Source organism: Aythya fuligula, chromosome 15 (genome assembly GCF_009819795.1).
Source record: "Aythya fuligula isolate bAytFul2 chromosome 15, bAytFul2.pri, whole genome shotgun sequence".
NCBI classification, from domain to species: domain Eukaryota; kingdom Metazoa; phylum Chordata; class Aves; order Anseriformes; family Anatidae; genus Aythya; species Aythya fuligula.
In genome coordinates, this window is record NC_045573.1 from 17,661,303 (window position 1) to 17,683,464 (window position 22,162).

The window sequence follows — 22,162 nt, forward strand, 5'->3', positions numbered from 1 at the left end:
TCAAAAAATGTGAAAAGGTTAAGACAATTTACTATCATGTCAAATTTGAAAAATAAATTTAGAAGGAATGGCAAAAATAGGATTCTTTCATGTATATGTACAGAAGTGTGCTATAGATTGCACATTTTGGCCATACTTCAAATATAGCAAGTAAGAAACTGTTTTCTTACCCTTACTTCTTATTTGCAGTTTAACTGCTTCATCAAAAGGTATCCAAAATCTGCTTTTACTAATACAGGATTTACTTCTCATCTCACCAAAGCAAAATAGTAATTGATTTTAATACCAATTTATGTAGTATATCATAATATTTTACAACAAATGTTTTTCTTAATTAGTATTATTTTTTTAAAAGTAAAAAGCATGAAAACCCAAAAGGATTTATAAAACATATCAAAAAAGCCCTCCAAAAAGGCTTTTTCATAACCTATACGTTGTTGTTTGCTTTGCTTTTTCTTCTCGTAACATACATGAAAAACATATAAACAGAAAAGAAACATCATGAGAAAATTTTATTTCAGTAAAAAGATTACTACCCTGTCTCTCATACACATTCATAAAAAAAAAAGAGCTAGAAGGACCTTCAGAAGTAACCTCATCCATTTAAGTCAGGAACATTTTGCCAAAACTACTCCTACCTATTTGTCTCTGGTGGCTAGCCCCAGAATTAAATCAACAAATTGATGCTCCTTCTTAACTTCGTAATTGCAAATTCTTTGAGAACTGACAACTATAACTGAAGTACCTTTGTTCCTAGCAATGTAATGATAAAAGAAGAAATCATGTCTTTAACTTTGTCAGAATTACAGGAAAAGATGTAAATTTCTTTCCTGAGTAGTGTTACCAAACACTTGTATATGAAGGCTTCTACAACCAGAGAATTACAGAATTTAAGGATGTAAAAAGATCCTATCGTTTTATACAGAACTGTGTAGGAAATTCTGTTAATCATGTAATTTTACTAATATAAAAGGAGAGAGAAAAGTTACAGATAAACAGAATGAAGGATGGAATGCATTGTTACTAATTGTGACCAGAGCTACCACCATTTGTTACTACTCTGCTTGAAGCAGCATTTATAATACAACATTTAAAATTTGACTCTGGGTACACTACACACTGCACTTATAGTGAAGGTGCCTACTGAAGTTAAAAGAAAACACAGTATTTAGAAAAAACACTACTTTATTACTTGCACAGTTGAGGCCCTTCAAAGTTTTCAATCTGTAAAGTCAGAATTGTGTGCAAGCAAAGAGAACTCTTCTCTCCCAAGCTATTATTCTCAGGAAAATCCTTCATGAAGGTCAACATAAACACAAGAAAATGAACTTCTCTGGTTCAGAACAATTGCATAGCAGCTGAGCAGACATGTAATTTGAAGGGATTACTTTCTATAGTAGTTTTCACAGCACTACAGTTCTGACTGTGGTAGGAGGTGCATTTCTTTGTATTTGACTTCCAACAATATTATGCTATTATGCAGGTATAACCCAGTAGTCTGGACTTTACTGAGTTGTTCCCTTGCTGTTACAAGTATTAGCGTATAATTGCTTCTGTAAACTCACTGAATTCCATATAGGCTTAGGATTTTTTAAATTATTATTCTCCTGGCACCACTGCCTCCTGCCAGAAAATTCCCAAATGTTTTCTTACATAATAATAAAGTTCAGTGAGCTTCCTTTTGTTATGTTCTTTCATTCTGTGCTGAAATATTTTTCTAATTTAAAACCTATTTCCCTGGGTAGTGAATATCCATTAGGTGGAATATAGAATCTAAACATAAGCAGATCTCAGACCTGTTTTTCTAGCTAAACTTAGTTTATTCTTTTCTCCATAAAAGAGATTTTCCATTCTCTGTTCATCCTGTCCTGTTTGTTACAGTTTTCCCGAGTCTCTCTTGGACATTAATAACTGGAAACACAGAATATTCCACATTATAAGTCTCACTGGATCCTGTACAGTGGGATTAAAACTCTACAGGGATCCTCTCTTCCAATGCACTTGCATTTTACAGAAGAACACTGTAGCTCACATCACTCCACTGTCCCCTAATTTCCTCCTCAGTTTTCTTTAAGTCAGAGTCCCCAGGTTTCCACATTTCTTTTTCATGGAAAGGAAATGTGATTACACATTTCTTTTTATAAAATTATTCCATTTCTATTACCCCTAAAAAACAAATCAATACGGTTCCCTTCTGCATAATAACAGTCAACTCTCTGCTGAACAAGCCTTCTAACTTTTGCTATGTAATATGAAATCAGCCCTGTCCCAAAATCAACTCATGCGGACTATCATCAACCTCCTTTCAACCCAGTAGTTTCTCTTTCTGTCTTATTTCTTCTAATCTCCATCTTCTCCGGTTGTTTAATATTATTAAACACTTCTATCTACCCTTCCATTTTTCTGTTCTAAACACTTCTGCTAGTGTTTAATATTATACTGCGTTTATCCCAGACAGATGACCATAATTAGTTCCTTTTGGTTAAGAAACTCCAACCTGCCAGCTGCAAACAGTCAGCTATATCATATCTTGTCTTAACCTATCTAAACTACATATTGCTTTTGATTCTTCTTTCCATATTTTTTTAGCTAAATATTTTCTAAAGTCTCAATCAGCTAAACTCCTGGCAATTTCATTTTGTCCATAAGACAGAACTTTTATTTCTGGTAATATTTTTCCCACTTTCTTAACAGCAGTGTCTGTGTGTATGTCTGTGATTTCACAAAACTTATGTGACTGAAGCACAGACAGCTGCCATATGCAGTACAGTGTATTTGCAAAGAAACCAGCTCTGTCTCTTACCACTGGTGAAAAAGCCAAAACGTAGCCGAGCCATCCAGGAGGAGTAACTTTCTGGTATGGCTTTTACTGAATTGCAAGATTCAGTATGCCACGCCTAGTCACAGAAACATTGTATACATGCCTGTCCTTGCTACCATGTCAGTTTCTGGTGTCAGGCTAAAGATATAAATGCCTCTATTTTTATAACCAACTTTCGAAGTGTTTGCTCTGGAAAGCATCCCTTATCTACATAGTATCTGTTATTTGCTGGACTTGCGTAAGAATTGGCAGGGGACTTTAGCGGGACTTACCATTTAAAAAAGGTGTGTGGATGCTGTATTCTAACACACAGTATTCCTGTTGCCATCAATTTTTAAAGGCCTATTGAAATTATAGCAGTAATGTTTAAAAAAAACACCTAGTTGGTCTTTGAATCAAAAAGTCACATACGAGATTACCCTAAACAGGAGAATAGCCTACAAGAACAACTGCATAATGATAATACAATAAAAACACAATAAAAACCTTTAAAATGAAAAAGTTGATGTCTTTCTAAAAACAATCTCTTAAATTCTATTGCTTGAAACTCATGGTGTTAAACAATCTCATTGTCATAGAGTAAATTACTTTTTCCCTACATTGTTCTCTTAAACTACAAAGAATTATTGGACTACATGAAACACAAAGCTTTTACAGTCTTCCCCATTTTACTGCAAGTTGCCAGATGAAACAATGAACTACCCGTATCATTTACTTATTCTAAATCTTAGTTTAATTACATCATAATTTAAATCTTAGTTTAATTAACATCACAAGTAAAGTAAAGATTACTTCTTATGAACAGATCTTCTATTTCCAATTACAGATTATATTATTTCTAGACATGCTTCTTCTAACTGCAGTTTGCAGGTCAATATATTGCTGTCCTTTAGCAGTGAATCTATTACAAAAATAGTTTACTACATTCTTTATCATTAAGCAAAATTTTCAGCTGTTTTAAAACTGTTTTGAAGATAACTGTTTAAAGTCTCAGAATTGTGAAACACAAGAATCTAATCTGTTTAGAGTGGTGCGATTAAGCACCTACTCCTTATCAGATGCAAATACATCAGGTGAAATCAAGGTTTCAGGTCATCAGTGAATGAGAGCTGAAGGTTTCTCAAAGTTATGTTACATTCTCTGAGGCTTGGAAATGTGTGGAGGAGGAAGCTTTGAAAAGAACACTGTCTGTGCTCCACTATTTCCAAAACATTCCTTGTACTTTCTGTTGCGATAAAATGTAAAATTTGTTAGAGGAAATTAAAAGAATGAAGGATCCATTTCACAGACACATCTCCTGTAGAGACACGCTGTGCTCTTATTCTTTATTTGAAAAGGAACAATAAAGTAAGCATCTGCTTTATTCTGCAGAGGAACAGCTTTGCGTTTTAGATCTGTACACAGAAATGGCTCTAATGTGTTATCAAATCCATAGGCAGAGGATTGTAATTCTATCTGAAGTGCTTTTCCAATCAGTTTCAAGTGCTCCGTTACTTCGTTGCTGTAATCGCATATCTATCTTGTGCTTCCTACTTGAAAAGCTTTTGGCATCTATTGCTTTGAGTATTTTTATTTAACTCTCCATTAGGAACCCAACTCTTTATTTAGGAATCTAATTTCATATGGTTTGTTTTCAGTCTATTCAACACAAATTACATTCTCTTGACATGAAACTCAATTCATGTCTTAACTTGTATGTTAGGGAACAAAGAAATAGAACAGATGTGCCATACTTTGTGTCCAGCATTGTTTTTGAATATGAATTTTGCAATACTTTTTGAATTACTGCAGTAGTAAGAAAACCAAGGAGAGAGTACTGAGTTGTCCATGGCCATTAAAACAACTGCATGATAACGTCCTTGGAGAACAGACAGTATCCATCTCATAGATACTGTTTAATTTAACGTTACTTTGTACAGTAAGAACTCAATATTTAGTTCTAACTTATCTTTTGTTTTTTGTCTTATTTTAAAAATTGCAGCATAGTTCCCTATACAGAGCCGTGACTTTGCTACAAATCCTCTGGCAGTTTAAATACATAAACACATTTTCCAAAAGCATGCTTATTAAAAGGACAAGCATGAAAATAACACGAAGTGCAAAATTATGCTTCTTTTCTCCTTTGTGAAATTAAGAAAGGGATGAAGGAACCCTCTTAGGAAGTCCCCCTGAAAAGAATCCAGTACAGATTACAGTTGACCAGCAGTAACCTAAGAAGATGTACCACTCACCTATTGGTCAAATTATGATACATTCTTAAATTTTTCAAAAATAAAATTTAATACTTGTGCTACACAAGCTAAACCAACTTGTTTTTACTGGGTATAGATGTGCATAAAATGAAGCAAACTTAAGTGCTAAAGCTTTTGAATTTCCATCCTATTCACCCTTTCTATTAAAAAAATACTACTGTATTTAAAGGAAAACATTTTTGCTAATTAAACAAAATTTACAACATTACTAAAATTTCTGTACTTGTATATATACTGTGGGGCATATTGGTATCAAGTACACAAAGCTGAATGCAATATTATTAAACTGATCTGATTTATAAATCACCAAGTGATTATAAATCACTTCATCACTTCACTTCATTTAGAAATCACTTAGGTTTTCATCACCTAAGTTTTTCCATCAAGGAAATTACCAAAGTGTAAATATACTAAAAGACATAAATTTAAAATATAAATAATAATTCTGTGATATTATAGCTGCTCTTTTTTTTATGCATAACAGGAAGATGGGCTTACTGTGAGAAATAGTAGTTCAGGATCAATGAGTTTTTTCTAGCATACGCAGTTGCTCAGCAGATGTGTATTTGATTCAGTAACCAATTAAGCATTGATACAAGGCAAAATTTTTGTTACTATTAATTTCAGCCCATATACACAAACTTGTGGTTGCTCTAGGCAAGTAGAACTCAAAATATAAACAATTTGTCAGTTGTTTAGCTGTCAGTTTCAAATAATGAGCAAATAAATGATTGGAGACGAATGCTGCTGAATCTTCACATGTGAATCTAGCTCAGAGAAGTCTTAAGAGTGCCTTACAGAAGAGTGCCGTTAGAAAATCCACACTTCTGGAGGAATCTCTATCATTATCTAACCTAACAATCCTAAGAAAAGTAGAACTGGCAAAAAAAAAAAATAGTAGTCTAAAAATATCTTCAAGCACTTCATAAAGGACAGGATGAGTATACACATCCATAGATCTTAACTCTTAATGTCGGTTACTACTCAATGCATATTTACTATACGTAATAATTACCGTAAGAATAACACACACAGATGGCAAGACAATGAATTGAATGCTTAATGTGTTAGTAAGATGGAAAAGAGGGGAACTAAAAATTCAAAAAAGACAGGTGAAACATAGGAGGAGGGACGGTGTTGTGATGTGAATTCATTAGAAAACATTCAGATTCAGTCACAAGTCAACTGGAAGTTTACTTTGGCTTAGTTGTTCCATGTCACCCACAAGAGGCAAGTGCTAGATGCTATCAGACAACATGGAACAGCTCTGCTGCCTTTCCCTCCTCTGAAATCTTAATTTGCATCTCTTTATACAGACAAAAAGTTTTATGAAAGTTGCAGAAATCTAGTTAAAAGCAAAGACTTCACCTCTTTCAAACTGGGGTTAAGTTAGTGAATTTAAAATTATTAGCTGAGGCACGACAGAAAACAGCACAAGCTTCATCTTCTTAAGCTAAACAGTACCCTGTAAATAGATACATCCATCTCTTTATTAATGAATAATCTTAGTGATTTTCTTGAATAATGAATAATCTTACTGATCTTCAAGGTGAAGACAAAGATATGCATGGCAAGTGCCTTGCAATATATTCAAGAAAGCCTGCAGGTAACTGACTATGCGCATAACCATGTGCTTTCAGTAGTTAACAGAACATTAAAGAAATTCATTTGTAGCATGATGTTCGTTTCACTACTGCTTTGGCTTACTATTTTACATCAGTATTTTTATAATGTGTTTAAGGTAGAGTAGGCAATATTAATGTCCAATTCAGATCACAAAACTAAGTTTGGTTAGAATAGTTCTCTTTCAAAACTCTTTTTTGGAACTCATCTCAGTCAAGTGTTGTTCAACTCAAGATCTCTCTCACTGTTCAGTGGACAGTAAATTTAACTTTAACACATTAAATCAAACTTACGATTCCATGAACATACTGTTTTTAAAAACTTTTTACACTTAAATGCTCTACTATAAAGACAATATTTCATATGCCACGGCACAGTTACTTTCCTTTGCTTGTAAATTACTTAAGAAAATACTAAAAACCTCTTTGAAAAATCAACATGAAGGTTACTTTCATTCATTAAATAGTAAATTCCTTAATAAGTATAGATCATCTATATGAGAGAACATGTAAGTTATATGGGAAGTTTTATTTTTATGGACTGTCCTGGAGATAATGGAACTGACATCAACTGTTGTTTCAGCTAAGTATGCTTCTAAAGTAAGTTCAAGACCTTGTCCAGAATGAAGACAGACATTAAGTAATCAGTAACAGCTGGAGTAAACCATGGATATAACCTTTTAAGCAATTTCTGGGAAAGCCACAGATGTCCTAATAGCTATACTGAATTTCAGTGAATCTATGGAATGGGAATTTCATCACTGCCAACAACCAAACCCGGACACTAGTTTATAAACATTTAATAGAAAAACGGAGTCCCAGACACTCCTTTGCAACAACAAAGGTATTCATTTCATATGAAACTATGCCCCATTTCTATAGTTCAACACCAATAAAATATACTGTGGAGATTTTGCTTCAGTACTTTAAAACTGTACCTGTGTTGAAGTAGTGGCATTTTGTGTTACTGGTGATGGTGAGTCACTTGTTTTTGGCTCACCAGGGGAAGCAGCAGAACCCTGGGATTCTTGGCTGGCTGGCTGATCCGGTGATAAAGCATCACTGCTGTCTTCATCAAATGAATAATCATCCAAACCTTGAGGATAATTCTCTTGTCCAACTGCTAGAATATTTACAAAGAAACAAGCAAAACAATATTTATTTTTTTACTTATACAGATTAAATTTAGACATTGGTGGCAAAATTAGCTAGTTGCTGGAAACTGATCAGTTTTCAGGACAGTCTGAGCATAATGTTTTTAAGTATTAATTGTATTTTTAATAGTATTTACAGCCATATAAATCATATTAAAAGAATCAATAAAACCGAATGCATAGCAGAAGTTCCTTTTAGTAAGAGACATAAAGGTATGTTAAACATATTTGCAGTGCACACAGACAGCTATGACAGATTAATGGCCATGTTCATTTCCTCATTGTTAGAATTTTTATTAAGAAGTATTTTTAGAGTATTATACTCTATTTATTTCTAACTTAGTTTTGAATAAAAATAGTTTTGAATAAAAAAAAACTATATTCAATTAAATGATGACAGTCATCATTCATGACAGAAAAACAAGAACTAGTAAACTTTTAAGTATGTTTTCTTCTAGTGAACTTTACTCTCAAGAGTTAATGTAAGCTGTGTCTCTTCTACTTGCCTATAATTGCTTCTTTAACACTGGAATCTACAGGCAGAATATTTTTTTCTACCAGCTCCATAGGGCCAGGCCTCTGAGCGATCTTCTCATTCAGATCATCTGCCAAGCGAGCTCTCTTCAGTTTCATCTGAGTGGCTTGTAGTGAAGGCTCTGCAAAGGTCTCTAAAAGATTTGTTGATTTAAATACTCTGTTCCATTCCTTCTCCAGTTTCAAGACAACCAGCATTGTCTAATCTTTGCAATAACCCTTCTACCTATACCTATATTTTTCTATCTTTGCTACAACCATTGTACTTGTATTAAAAGCATTCAAGAATTATTTTTAAAATTCTCAAACTAATAGTAAGATTATAGATATATATTATGAATAGATGTTTTTCACCCCATTATCGTACCCTTTTTTTTTTAAATAAATATAATCTCTTCTTTAGAAGTAGCAATACTTTTGGTAAACATGTCCAAGTGTAAAGCAGGGAATATAAAATAGTAAATGCTAATTATAATCTGAAGATAGCATTTGCTGCTCTAATGTTTACCAGTGTGAGCTATAGTAAAGATTTAACTGATAATTGATTTTTCAATTAGAGAATCTTCAAAATTGTATTTCATGAAAGTATGGAGATAATCTGTCCATACGGAGATTCCTCTCTGGGTTTAGCATCCAAATGCATGTTTTGAAAACTAATTGATATTAAACTGATTTGGCTTGTGTTTATTTGGTAATGCCTGTATTTGGTGAGATTATGGTGAAACAGTAATCCAGCCCCATTCGTAAAAGAGACTATTGTTTCTAATGACCTGAGCAGCAAGGAAAATAACAAGGCAAGCAAAAAGTCAAGTTTATTAAAGACTGGGCGGTAGCTTTTTTTTTTTTTTTTTTTTTTTAATTTAAAAAACTGCCAGGTTATTTTAGGGTAATGAGTAGAACTTGAAGCAATGTATGTACATACACAATGGTATAATTACCATTATAGAATAAGAACAATTTGCGCTTGCCAACAAATATACAGTTGAGAATACTTTCACTGCCGCAGTTATATCTATTATACTGATAGAGAATACAGTTTACAACAGACACTGTAAAAGCAGAGAAACAGAGCATATAAATATTTAGAAATAATTCACATCAAAGCTTAATTCAGTTAGAAAGCAGAGTGTCTAGCAGAAGTTCCCTTCTAACAGCAGCTGAACAGGGCCATACATCTGGATACATACCTTCAAGGATGTGCATTCTGACCAGCTCAGACCGGTCTGGTCTGCTGCGAATTTTGTGCTTCAAAAAATTTTCAGTCTTCAAAGAAATGAAAAAATGTTACTAGTATTTATGAGAAAAAGCACAATGAAGTTGGTACATTTATAATTCACTGATGTCCAATGATGAATATTTACACTTGTAGTCAGGTGGACATCACTGTTAGAACAGGGATATTAGAGAGGATTTTGCTTTGCCATGTTTTTGTTTCTCAGTCAAGCAGTGTTAATGAATTTCTATCTTTCCAAAGTTGGGAACATTTCTGGATTTGATCCCCTATCCCCTTCTCCCCCCCAATAAATCACAATGCTATGAAATAGACATTTGCTACAGAAATACAACACAAGCATAATTTAACCCAAGGATCCTTTCCTTAGACTACAGGTAGATATGTGTTACAATTTGATCATAGTTTATGCTGCACACCTGCTTAATCCATGCAGGATTAAGAAACTTCCCCTGAGATTTGACAGCAGTATGTTAACAGATTCTTCTGAGATACAAGCACATATTATTACTGTAATGGTAGGATTTATTTTTTTCAAGCAATCTGAGAATTAGTATCCTGTAAACTGACTGTTCATTTTCAGATATTAATAGCAAGTTTACAGAAAGTGATTTACCCTGGCTCGCTCCAGGCTCTTTATCTGCTCATGGAATGCAGCTGGACTTTTCAAAGCTGTGAAGAGAAAGCAAAGGTTAAGTTATCAGGAAGTGATTTCCAAAGGAAATACTGTAGTCAGTAGGACTGTACAGCTGTTTAACACCATCTCAGATCTGTGTTTGCATCTGACCAGGCATACGTTCAACTCATGACAGTTATATTCAATTACATTTAACAGAGAGGAGTATCACTCCTATACAGAACACACGGAATATATGATTTTAACAGAAATCACCACATAACAGTTAACTTCTTCACTCTGTACTGTGGTCTGTTAACCAAAACAGTTCCACAGCAGAAATTTTATGAAGTGGGGTTTAGAGTGCCAACACTGTTTCACTTATTCCACTGTATTACTATCCATCTATACCTCATCCTTGCTGTTGCTAGGGGGAGATGAATTGTCCAACTATTTGTACTGATTTTTATTTTTTTTTTAAAGAATTTTGTGTTTGCCTTAAATGTTCAGATTTGAAAACAGAATGATCTTATTTCACATACCATTTCAAAGCAATATTCAAGAAGACAGGTTGCATTCAGAAAGACTGTTCCTCTACTATGAAAACCATGCAACAGCAGCAGAAAGCCTTTGTACTACAAATAATATGTATACTTCTGAAATAAGAAGGCAGGTAAATCGCCGGAACAGTACAGCTGGAAAGGACCTCGAGGAATCACCTAGCTCTCTCTGTCCCAGACACACAACCCACTTTGGCAGACACTGCTGACCAACAGCCATCTGTATTGTCTTTTAAAACTTGCAGAGACATTTCCAAGGAAGTTATGGCTGTGTTGTGCAGTTTGACTCCTCCTTGCTATGATTTAAATCCATTGCTTCTTTGCAGCAGACATCTACCTCAGAGACGAAGCAAGAAGAGTAAGTGGTGATTTTTATGATATACAGCCCATTTGTACAGTCCAATAGTAAGAGTATCTGTGCTTTACTACGGGAGATGAGAACATTATCCACAGAGGGCAAACTCTCACTCTTCTTAATGCTTAGCAAAGAAGTTGGAGTGCAGATAGTGCTATTTAATTGCTTTCACCCATAGGGCTGTATATGGAGGAACTATGGGGGAAAGGAGAACCTTTGCAAGGTGCGGACTGTCAGTTACAGCAAATAATCTTTTCCAAGTGGGTAAGCATGTTATAGCAAGTGGTAAATAATCGATAAACCTCTCCAACTAGGAGGAAGATTTCAGTGTCCTTTCTGCAATCAGTGATTTGTACTGGTCAGTGGCACACTGCACCAACCCTCAGCATGTTCTGTGTGTTCTGTGCTGGTGTGGCTGGGAGTGCAGGTGGCCACAAACAGCAGCAGCCCTGCCATAGCAACTGAAAGCTCCTCAGCTCTGGCAGACTGTTCTCTTTGTGTATGGTCTGCCTACAGCTCACTATTTGCTTTTACTGCTGCTGCATGCAAAAAGCCCAGATCCTGCATTTCTTAGTGGCGGATACTAACAGCTCAAAAAGAATCTGGGCCAGTCAAAGATTTAGAAAGCCATCCTGACACTGAGTGTAAAGTATGGAGTCTGCCCTAAAAACATGAGGCTTAGAGAAGAAAGATAGCAGGCTTATTTCCTGGTTACAGTGTAATACCAACATCATCTTAGGATAGGTGGAGGACATTATTGGGGAATGATTCATAAATATATACATTTCTCCTTCTCTTGGAGCAGAATTAAAAACAACTAGAAGAGCTACCATCAACGACAAAAGTGAGCAGGAGGCCAGTAGTACCCATATCATGGGATTCAAGTCTCACCACAGATCTAAGTCCCAAAAGGGCATATACTCTGATGGAATCTTCATTAATTGTCATGGAGTTATGTCATGGAGTGTCACTGTTGGAATCTTCATCAACAACAGAGGCTGTTATTTAGGAAAAAAACTGAAAAAGCAATGACTTGAACTTTTAACTGGAGAACAAAGCCTGGTAATTCTTCAGATGAAGCTGAAGCAAGACCGATAGGAGGGCCCCCACTTTTTGAATGAAACTTATCATTCAGTTCCTGAAGATAATAAACACTACAGACCTGAGAAGGTGAAGATGCTTTAGCAAAGCAATTGTGAAGCCTTATGAGTACTCAGAAACACTCAACATGAGATTAGCTTTAAGATACTGTACTTTAAAGCTAGAATTCACCAATTCACACTGAGCTATTTATAATTATATTTTTAACAAGAAAAATCACTTTGTGCAGCTGTATGTTTTCTACACTTAGATCTGTTATCTGGAGCCCAGTCCCATCTCCCACTGTCCACTGATGGATTCTCACTGTTCTCTGTGCACCTCTCATTCTGAGGCCAGGCTGCTCTTCAAAACAAGTTAGAAGACATTGTACAAAACAATAAGCATAGTCACCGGGACCCCACATAGAGAAACACCAAAAGATATCTAAGGGAAGGGTTAAATGCAGTTGATTTCTAGGCTACCAGATTTCTTTATTCAGGGAATATATGATAAGAGAATCATATTCTCTTATGATTCCTAAATTGATTTTAGGTATTGTAGTGCTGCTGAAATGACCACCATCTCTACAGATTGAAAGCAATAAGGGAGAATATAGATTCCGACAATAAAGTGCAATTACATGCACCATGCCAATTACTTTCAAAATACAAGTGCTGTGAGTTCAGACATCCAAATGTAACAAATATCCAGATTTACAAACATTATTTGCTTGTCAAAGTACTATAAACTGCAGTTAAATTCAAATGGTGGAACTGAGAGATAAAAATGGTTTGCTACATGTGGAAAATAGACCAGGAACTTTTGGCAACTGGGAAAAAGGTTCTAAAATGATCTTCTAAAACAATCAAACAAACAAACAAACAAACCCACAAACAAATAGCCTCTTCATGTATTCCTGGAAATGTATTCATGCTCAGTGACAGCAGGAAAGGTGAAGGCAAAAAAAAAAGGCCGATGCACAGCATCTTCTGTATTAGGTCATATGATCCAGAGTACGATACCCAGACAAAGTCACTGCCTCATGTCCTGTAGCATCACAGCTACTGCCATGCAAGATTTAACACAGAAGACGTTTGTTGGCATATGAGTCTTAACTTCTGTGTCTCCTTTGTTTTTGTTTTGGAACCCTTGCCATCCTACTCTTAAAAGACTGCTGGCTTTGATATTGATGTCTACTCATTCATAAAATCCAATTTATTTCAGTAAGATTAGTCACAATTTGAAAAGAGAAAATAAAATGAGATTTCTGCAAATCCTTGCATTTTCATCACAATGGCTGCTTTAACTGAATGCTCATTTAGATTACCAAAAAGATCTCACTGGTCCTTTCAAATGATAAAGCTATTTTTTAGTGATTCTCAGGGAAGTGCTAATCTCCGTTATTTTATATACCGACTTCATAATTAATACAGTATAGTAACAAAATTACTAGAAATAAAGCAAGTCTTACGTGGCATGATGCCCTGGTCCACCAGCTGTTCTCGTGTCCGCCTTTGTTGTAGCCTCAGCTGAAGTACTGAAAAAAGAGAACATTTGTATGTAAGCATACCTTGTAAAGTGTAAAACTAACTTTCAAAAGTTGCCAAGCATTTCAACTTTAGAAATATTTTTGCTATATACATTCAGTAACCTGATAGTAACCTCTAAGACAACTATCATTAAGGATCAAATGCTATTAACATAATTTGGAACAATTGTTTCCAATCCCTATTTATAATGGCTTTTGCTGCTTTTTAGTCCCTTTATCAGATGTGACTATCTCATACATATGTCCACTCCTCCTATCACTTAGGTCTCATAACAGCTATTAAGTATTAGATCTTTTTCTTTGTAATGCTATTATTAGATAATAGATTCCAGAAAACATAGTAAGGTATAAAGAGTTCATACCATAAACTGCAATATGCAATGATTATATAGCCTTTGTAAATGTGTTAAACCAATCCTACACAACTGCACTATGCTGAGATAGAGATGATGTTTGCAGGGATTTAAAAAAGAAAAGCTGTATACATTTAGTTGACCCTTACAGATTTTATTTTTAAAACATGAAGGCTTATTGTACATGTAAATCAGTCTTGCTGAAATGCAAGGAACTGAAGCTACATTTCAGCTGACTTATTTAAAAAAAAAAAAAAAGTAATACAATCGGAAAGAGTCCTTATCTTCTCTCTAAACATCAGAAAATGTTGTTTTCCTGATTCAGAGACATGTTGTTATCATAATGATTTAAGGACCAAATAAACCCAATATTGTCAGATTTGGAAAAACAGGTTACACTTTCAGAGACAATTTATGTTTGTTACATTTAATAAAATCTACAAACATTGTTGTTTGAATATATCCAAACATACTCTAAGTATGACCAACACAATACACATTAAATACTAGACCAAGAACCACACAAAAACTGTGGGGAAGGGCAGGAGTGGCCCAAAACTTAGTTCAACCAGTTGAAACAATTTTAAACGTTTGAAATGAGACAAATGGATCTAAACTGATCCAGACTTTTAGTTCAGTAGATAGCATGAATTTCAACATTTAAAATGTTAAGTCCTAAAAGCTGCCCATTAAAAAAAATTAAAAAAAAAAAAATAACATATCCAGTCATAGACATAATCTTAGAAACTATTATACTGTGTTTTGCTTTTAGAGAATACAAATCCTAGGGTTAAGGCTTATATGAAGTGCCACTTCATGTTGTACCTTATTCAAAACAAGTCTGGTTAAAGCCTCTTAGTGTAAATAATTATGAATTGTACACGCCACAGACAGGAAAGGGAAACAGACTGAGACTTTGCCGATTAGTGTCTCCCCTTAAGCTATATAATTCCAACTATTTAGGGTGAAAACCACACCATAATCTAGAAGACAAAAATTTTCAGTCAAAGATCATTAAATCTGAAAGATTACTTTTGTTAAAAATATTCTTCCTCTTCTTTTCCTCTTTATACTGGCAACATCATCAGAAGTTAATAACATGCAGTGCATTTTTTGAGTCTGACAATACCTATTTTTAGATACGCAAATAGGAAGAGCTACTCCTAACTGAACACAGAAATAACAGGAGTGCAAACTGAGCCCTTCCAGCTACTGCACCTCAGTAGCCTTCTCCAGGATATTACCAACTATTACTTGGGGCATTGTTTATTCTGCCTTTAATTATCCCTGCTTCAGAGACAAACACAGTTTGAGATGAACAGTCTCGCATCTGACAGGCCCAAATTAGGCATTTCTGTGCACGTGAACCACTGAAAAGTTTAAAACATTTTGTTTCTTTGTTGTGTACTTGAATCTGCCACAATACCCATGTATAACTAAAGCTATTTCCAAGTTCTGTACATTCACTAAAAAAAAAAAAAAAAAAAAAAAAAGACTCAACAAGGGCCTAAATTAACACCACTCATTCTATAGGGCTATTGAAGTGAATAATGCCTCACAACACTTTAAGCAAGCCATTGCTGTGGTAAATGATGAGTAGAATGCGTTCAGAAGAGTGCCACAAAAATGATCAAAGTGAAGGCACACTGAGGGAGTTGGGCTTGTTCAGCCTGGAGAACAGAAAGCTCCAGGAAGACCTCAAAGCGGCCTGCCAGTGCCTAAAGGGGGCTGCAGGAAAGCTGGGGAGGGACTCTGTGTCAGGGGTTGTAGAGATAGGACAAGGGGCTTTAAACTTAAAGAGGGTAGGTTTAGGTGAGATATAAAGAAAAAGTTCTTTAAAATGAGGGTGCTGAGGCCCTGGCCCAGGCTGCCCAGAGGAGCCAGGGGTGCCCCATCCCTGGCAGTGCCCAAGGCCAGGCTGGATGGGATTTGGGCAGCCTGGGCTGGGGAAGGTGTCCCTGCCCATGGCAGGGGGGTTAGAATTAAACAACCTTTAAGGTCCCTTCCAACTCAAACCATTCTATGATATTGCTTAGACATAAAGGCCCCACACTTTCCAAAACTAGAGCATTTTGTTGTAAATCTTCCCCCCCCAAAAAAGTTTGTTTTCTCTACTGTTCACTTCCCCTTGTGTTTGTATTGATTTACACAGGACTTCATGTATAGCTGTTACCCTAATGTGAAATTTCATCTCTTGTTCAAGAGACAGTACAAGATGCTTGGTCAAGAAAAAAATACATGGAATACGCAACATTTACATTCTCAAGTGTTGCCTTGATAATTTATTATGGATGTATGATTATGACATGCTGTTTCCATTGTATTTCACAAGGAAGCAAAACAAACTAATGCGTTGTCCAGAACATCAAAATGAATGTAATTTCTAAAAATTAAGCTAAGGACAAACTTCATTGTTTTCAGAATTTGAAAGGAACCAGCTTATTTCCTGTTCTGCAGTACAGGAAGGATATTCCTCTGCCTTAAGCGCTACTACCAGGAATAGCAAGGTAAATCCTGAAAACAAGGGCATTATTTTCTTATGTGACTCAAACATTGAGAATTTAAATACAAACATTTCAGGGCTGCGCCATGGCAGTCATGTTCAGAGTTCACAATGTTGTTACACAAGAATTGCAAAGGACAGAAATGAGAGAACATGAAAGCAACAGCAGTAGAAAGTAAATTGATGGAAAGTTATTCAAAATTATTCAAAATTTCCTGCATTCCCATGGAAACTTAGAAATACCTGCTTTAAGGTTTTGTATTTTCCAAGTAATATTAAAAAGCTATAAGAAGTTAAATGCAGAATTATTTTATAATAGATAGATTGATTTATTTTTGGTATTCCTTAATTCACATGGCTCCACGTAAATTGTGACCTCTTTACATAGTGTCTTTTATTAGGAGAAGCAAACTTGTGCTGCCTGTAGTCTTGAACCAACTGAAGCACTCAAATGGTGCTGGTAACACACTCCTTCCAGGACTGCTTCTTAGGTTGGGCTTGGCAGCATCTTTCTTCACATCTTTCTGCAGAAAGCTGTTTGTGTGTTTTGTTTTGTTTTTTTCTTCAGAAAAGTATAATCTGACTCCAAAAAAACAGGGTATAATCATGTGCAAACATTCTTATGCAGCTGTACACTCAATTTTAGAGGTCCACAAAGTTTATACAAGTACATGTGAATTAAGAAAAATAACGTACATTATTAGCACATTATTAATGTACATCTTATCACATTATTAGAGAAAACTGCAAGAAATGCACATTTTAGTTGGAAATGCATTTTAAGCATGCAGTGTAATGTTGTAATGTCACACTTCTATCCCCTGGGCTACTTCTCTAGCATTTTCATACTGCGTTATCACAAAGCACTGAGAAATCCACTAGCAGTTGTAGTATTTACGGGAAAACAAAAACAAAACACTCCGGTTTTGATTCTCCTGCTTGAAACTGAGAGCTAGTCTTAAGACTAGATGGGCAATCCCTTTAAAACCTTAAATAAGTTTTACCTATGCAAATAAGGCGAGACAATTTATAACCAGCATGCCAAGACTTCTGTATTTCAGACCCAGTATTTGTGGTCTTGAGTAAACTAAAACCTGAGTTTCTTCTTTCTTTGCTCATGGCCATGCTTTCTCTTATACTATGAAGCAGTGAAAAGGGCTGAAAAGCATGTCCTGCTCTGGGCAGAAATCCCATTCAATGCTATGCAGCTGTATTTAGTCCAGATGTACACCATACTTAGATTTAGCTTTCCTGGAACACTAAACATACTACAAACCCAGATCATCTATCAAACCTTTTACCTAGCTAGTTACAAGGTATTTTGAAACACATGCTTCTTTATTGCAGGCTCAAGGTCTTCACGCAAAATTATCTCCTCTACCATAAGTTGTGTTCAGGGTGGAGCTGATACACCTCATCAGACACAGCAAGTAAATCAACTAGTATTTCTTTGAAGAATTCATTACCTACAATGCAGTGAGTCAAGTAGCAAATGCAAGCAGAATTACAACTAGCATGGGAATACTATCATTGATGTGAGTCACCCACCAATACATAATAGGAAAGTCATTTATTAAGAAAAAAAAATGCATTTGTGGTATGTAGAATGCATTTTACTTAGCTTGACAGTATTTTTTTTTCCCTAAGAAATTCATTTAACTGTTAAATTGCATAGAATGGAGTGGAGATTTATCAGCATTTTGTTTTTATTTATTAATCCTAGACCTGCCTGCCCCAGATCCAGATATCAACATGAACCTCAGACTAATGCTTTTCCATCTTTCATATGAAAAGGATCAGATTTCTATTTGGCATTCTACTGCACTAACACTGCATTACCACTAGGTCACGTGATTCCATTGCACAGTCTAAACACATCCTACCATCTCAGCATTTAGCAATTATTGCATTTCAATTTTTCACTAGCAAGTTGAAAAGGCCTCACACTGCAGACTGCCAATACAATTAAGCTAATTAACGACTCCAGTGCTTCTAATACATACTTCCTTGTATTCCTTTGAAACACATTTTTAAAAGTTTGCCTGAGGTGCATTCAGCTGCTGAGATTTCTCTGGAAAAAAAAAATCAAAAAATCCCACAACATACCAAAGTCTCTGCGTCAAAGTGCTATTTTAAGCCAGCACTAGGAACATGCAAGCTATAGGAAGGTACCACATGGCAGCACTGGTACATTGTCAAGGAGGAACACACTTAGAAAGCTGTAAGCCCACTGCTGTGGGCTGTTGTGACTTGTTAAGTGTGCTGCAGTTCCTGCAGCTTCCTGTTTCTGCTTTCTGCATGGTGGGAGTCAGCAACAAGGAAAGGTTCAGACTCCCTCTTACATGCTACTGCACACAGCCCTACACCACAGAAGCATCAACACAGCAAAGACATACCCAGTGGATGAGTTATTTGTATTTGTGGCTGATGGAATTTGTCAGTTCTTGAAATTAATGTAGCTTGGCCATGGCTATGATTGGCAGCATTCACACAGGAAATGGAGAAAGGACAAAGTAAATCTACTCAGCAAAAAAAAACACTAAGAATGTGTGTAGCTCATCTCTTATTTTCCACCTGATTTCATCCAGTTCTTTAATTTGCTCCAAATGTAAATGATGGGAAATCCTGCTACATAATTTACGAATGTACTGTATCTATGGTTTGTGGCTTCAATTATGATCAGGTATTTGACTTAAGCTTTGCAGAAATAGTGAAAAGTGATCTATATCCTCAACAATGTCTTAGGAGATAGTATGTAGTGTACTATAGCAGAAGGATGAGAAAAGCTGTAGGTATGTAGCTGCACATAAACTGTATGTGCATAGATGTTAAGTTCTAGCATTTTTTGGCAGAAACGTGTAACAAATATTTATGGTTTCTGATAATACTACTTGCATGCCTGTTAACCTACACTGGACATCACATATGTTTTTGAAATTGTCCCATGTGTATCTGGACCAGTTATAACAACTGTGGATTTTGAAAGCTCTCAAAATTGATGTTACTCACTCACTAAATAAATATCAGGAATGTATGTATTACATAGACAAGAGATGACAGCCTGTAGCATGACTAATAGGGAAGCAATGCGGGCAGAATACTGAAGAAAAGATGACTCAAAGATAGCATTGGAAGATAATCATTGAATATTTTGACTTGATTGGAGCAAGGAGGTTCAACAGAAACAAAGTTGGATGAAAACTAGATGTTTGCTTTTGCAATCAACTCAAAACTTAAGAAGGAAAAAGAAGTTTGGTGTCAGATTTTTGTTGTTGTTTAAATATTGAATAACTAAATGTGTTACTAAAGAACGAAATGTTTCTAAATAGAAATTCACTGTGAATGAAAAAATGTATTTTTTTAAGAATTGAAAAGCTGAAAAAAAATTTTACTTTTCCAAAGCAAGTAAACCAGGAAAAAAAGCTAGTATTTATACATCAGTAAGATGTAAGGAATTAAAATAACTTTAGCCACAGGGAGACAGAAGTCAGGAAGCAGAGATGTTTCTAAGGAAGAAATTGCAGTATCTTTACAAGAGTTAAATAATTACATCTAGACAAAAGTCCCGTCAAAGAGGATATTTGACTTAGGTCTGAGTGCCAAAGCAGATGGTCATGGTACAGGCAGTAATGACCTTTATACTGTCATTGTAGTTAGACAGACTGAGCCCTACAACTGAGCAGACACACATTTTAGACAGACTAGTATCGTTCTAATGGAGATGAGCCTGTAATAGGTATAAAGGAAGGGAACTAAGAATGAAGTTTGTGAAAAGCTATAAAGGAAATGGGAACCCACAAAGCAGCTGAAATAACAGCCAGAATGGTATGGAAAAAGACAGTCGTGTAAACTAAATCACAAGTTTTTAATAAGGAAAATGTGATGAAATTATATTCAAAGATGAATGAAAGATGTGAGAATGGAGCTCAGCTTGGCAGTTTTGGCAAAGAATTGCTGATGTATTTCAGTGAGAAACTCTCTATACAATAGATTGCAGGTTGGTTTATATCTAATGTAATTAAATCTAATACAGACCTTGTTTACTATATAGAGACATAGAAATCCATACAGCAAAGGATTTCTATAACAATCAGTAGCACATAACAAGGTAAATCTAACAAAGATGGTTGAGACAAGAGAACAGAGTTTCCAAATAATGTAAAACCTATTGAGGCATTAGACAAAGTTATTATACTGTATTTTTTGTTCAATTTATTATTATTTTTAATAAGCATTTACAGACAAAACAGCGACATCTGGGGAAGGGAGAATTCAAAAGACACAAGGTATTATAAAACAAAGTCCCCCTGGAGTGCTTCTTACTCAAACATAGTATTTAACAAATTGTTCTTATCTGGCTGCACCCATTCAGCTTGTTGCCTGATTGATTGCTTCTCACTTTCATACTTTTAAAATCAGTTACCTACATAACATCTAAAATCATAGACAGATCTCCAAAATAAAGGCCCAGAATTGACAAAGGTTTAAATATGTTAATATGCTGCAAACCTCAGTAATACCATTCCTCATTTTTAAAATGCATAAGAAGGGCTATGTTAACACCACTGAGCAAATATAGTTGCTAAAAGACAGAACAAATATTTTGCACTTTATCTGGCAGGAACGTCCTTTCACACCACTGCCACGCTACAGAATCGTCTTCAAACTGCTTCTGAATAAAAACCATGCACACAGAGGTCAGCCAAACTCCTGTTTTGTCAGGGAAAGGAGGGCATTTTGTTTTATTTTCAAGTCAGTGTATGATTTCAAGTTTAACAGTTTGGCACCAAGCCAAGAGATTCCAAAATGTCTGTATGTTTTCTCTGGGCACTTCAAATAACATTCAAACTTACATAGTTTATTACTTAATGACAGAAAGATGATGCATAATCCTTCCTCAGAGTAAGGAGACCAGGTTATCTGATTCACAAAGTCAGTAGAAGTCTTCTGACTTCACGGGAGCCATAAGTTTTTCACGATCTGAAAAACCGTGAGTGCCAGAGGCTGGTGCTCCCAACTCTTACCATTTCTTCCCACATTAGCATACCAGAGAACCACTGGTTCTATACGCATGGGAATGGAGAGGACAGTACGAAAAGGAGAAGTCTTATCTTAAAACATATTTTCATACTGTAGTAAATTTTACCAAGTTAACGGCCTCTACTTTCAAACACTGACTACTCTTCAAGTTCACAAACACTAAGGCCTGAAGGGGCAAACCAAGCAGATCCTCAACACCTTGCTATGCTGGTTTGAATGCAAGAAAGCCAAAGTAAATAGGCACTTAAGTATACATCCTGTTCTGTAAAAGATCCTTTGAAAGGTAAGAAATTTAGAATAGTCCAGTCAGATTTTACTCAGTGTGAACAGCAGAATAAGTGAAAATTAAGTGTATTACTAAAGAGCAAAGTTTGCATATGATTTGCAGCCACCACTTTGTTACAAATCTCTAATTTGTATCCTATAGTAAAGGTGTCTCAAAGTAGTATTATATAATCACAAGCACTGGAATGTAGAGGCCAAAAATAAATT

At 35.4% G+C, this 22,162-nt stretch overlaps 1 protein-coding gene across 10 annotated transcripts in view; it reads right to left on the bottom strand.

Annotated features, from left to right (window-relative positions):
- Nucleotides 1-22,162, bottom strand: part of MRTFB (myocardin related transcription factor B) — an 86,550-nt gene that overhangs the window by 17,613 nt on the left and 46,775 nt on the right. For 9 of the 10 annotated variants that reach the window (XM_032197318.1, XM_032197317.1, XM_032197316.1 and 6 more), the window contains 5 exons: nt 13,697-13,762; nt 10,231-10,286; nt 9,571-9,646; nt 8,356-8,517; nt 7,634-7,818 (listed from right to left, as the gene is read on the bottom strand). In XM_032197318.1, the coding sequence (XP_032053209.1) occupies nt 7,634-7,818; nt 8,356-8,517; nt 9,571-9,646; nt 10,231-10,286; nt 13,697-13,762 (545 nt within the window). The remainder of the gene's footprint in view (nt 1-7,633; nt 7,819-8,355; nt 8,518-9,570; nt 9,647-10,230; nt 10,287-13,696; nt 13,763-22,162) is intronic. The other variant, XM_032197320.1, reaches the window with a different exon arrangement.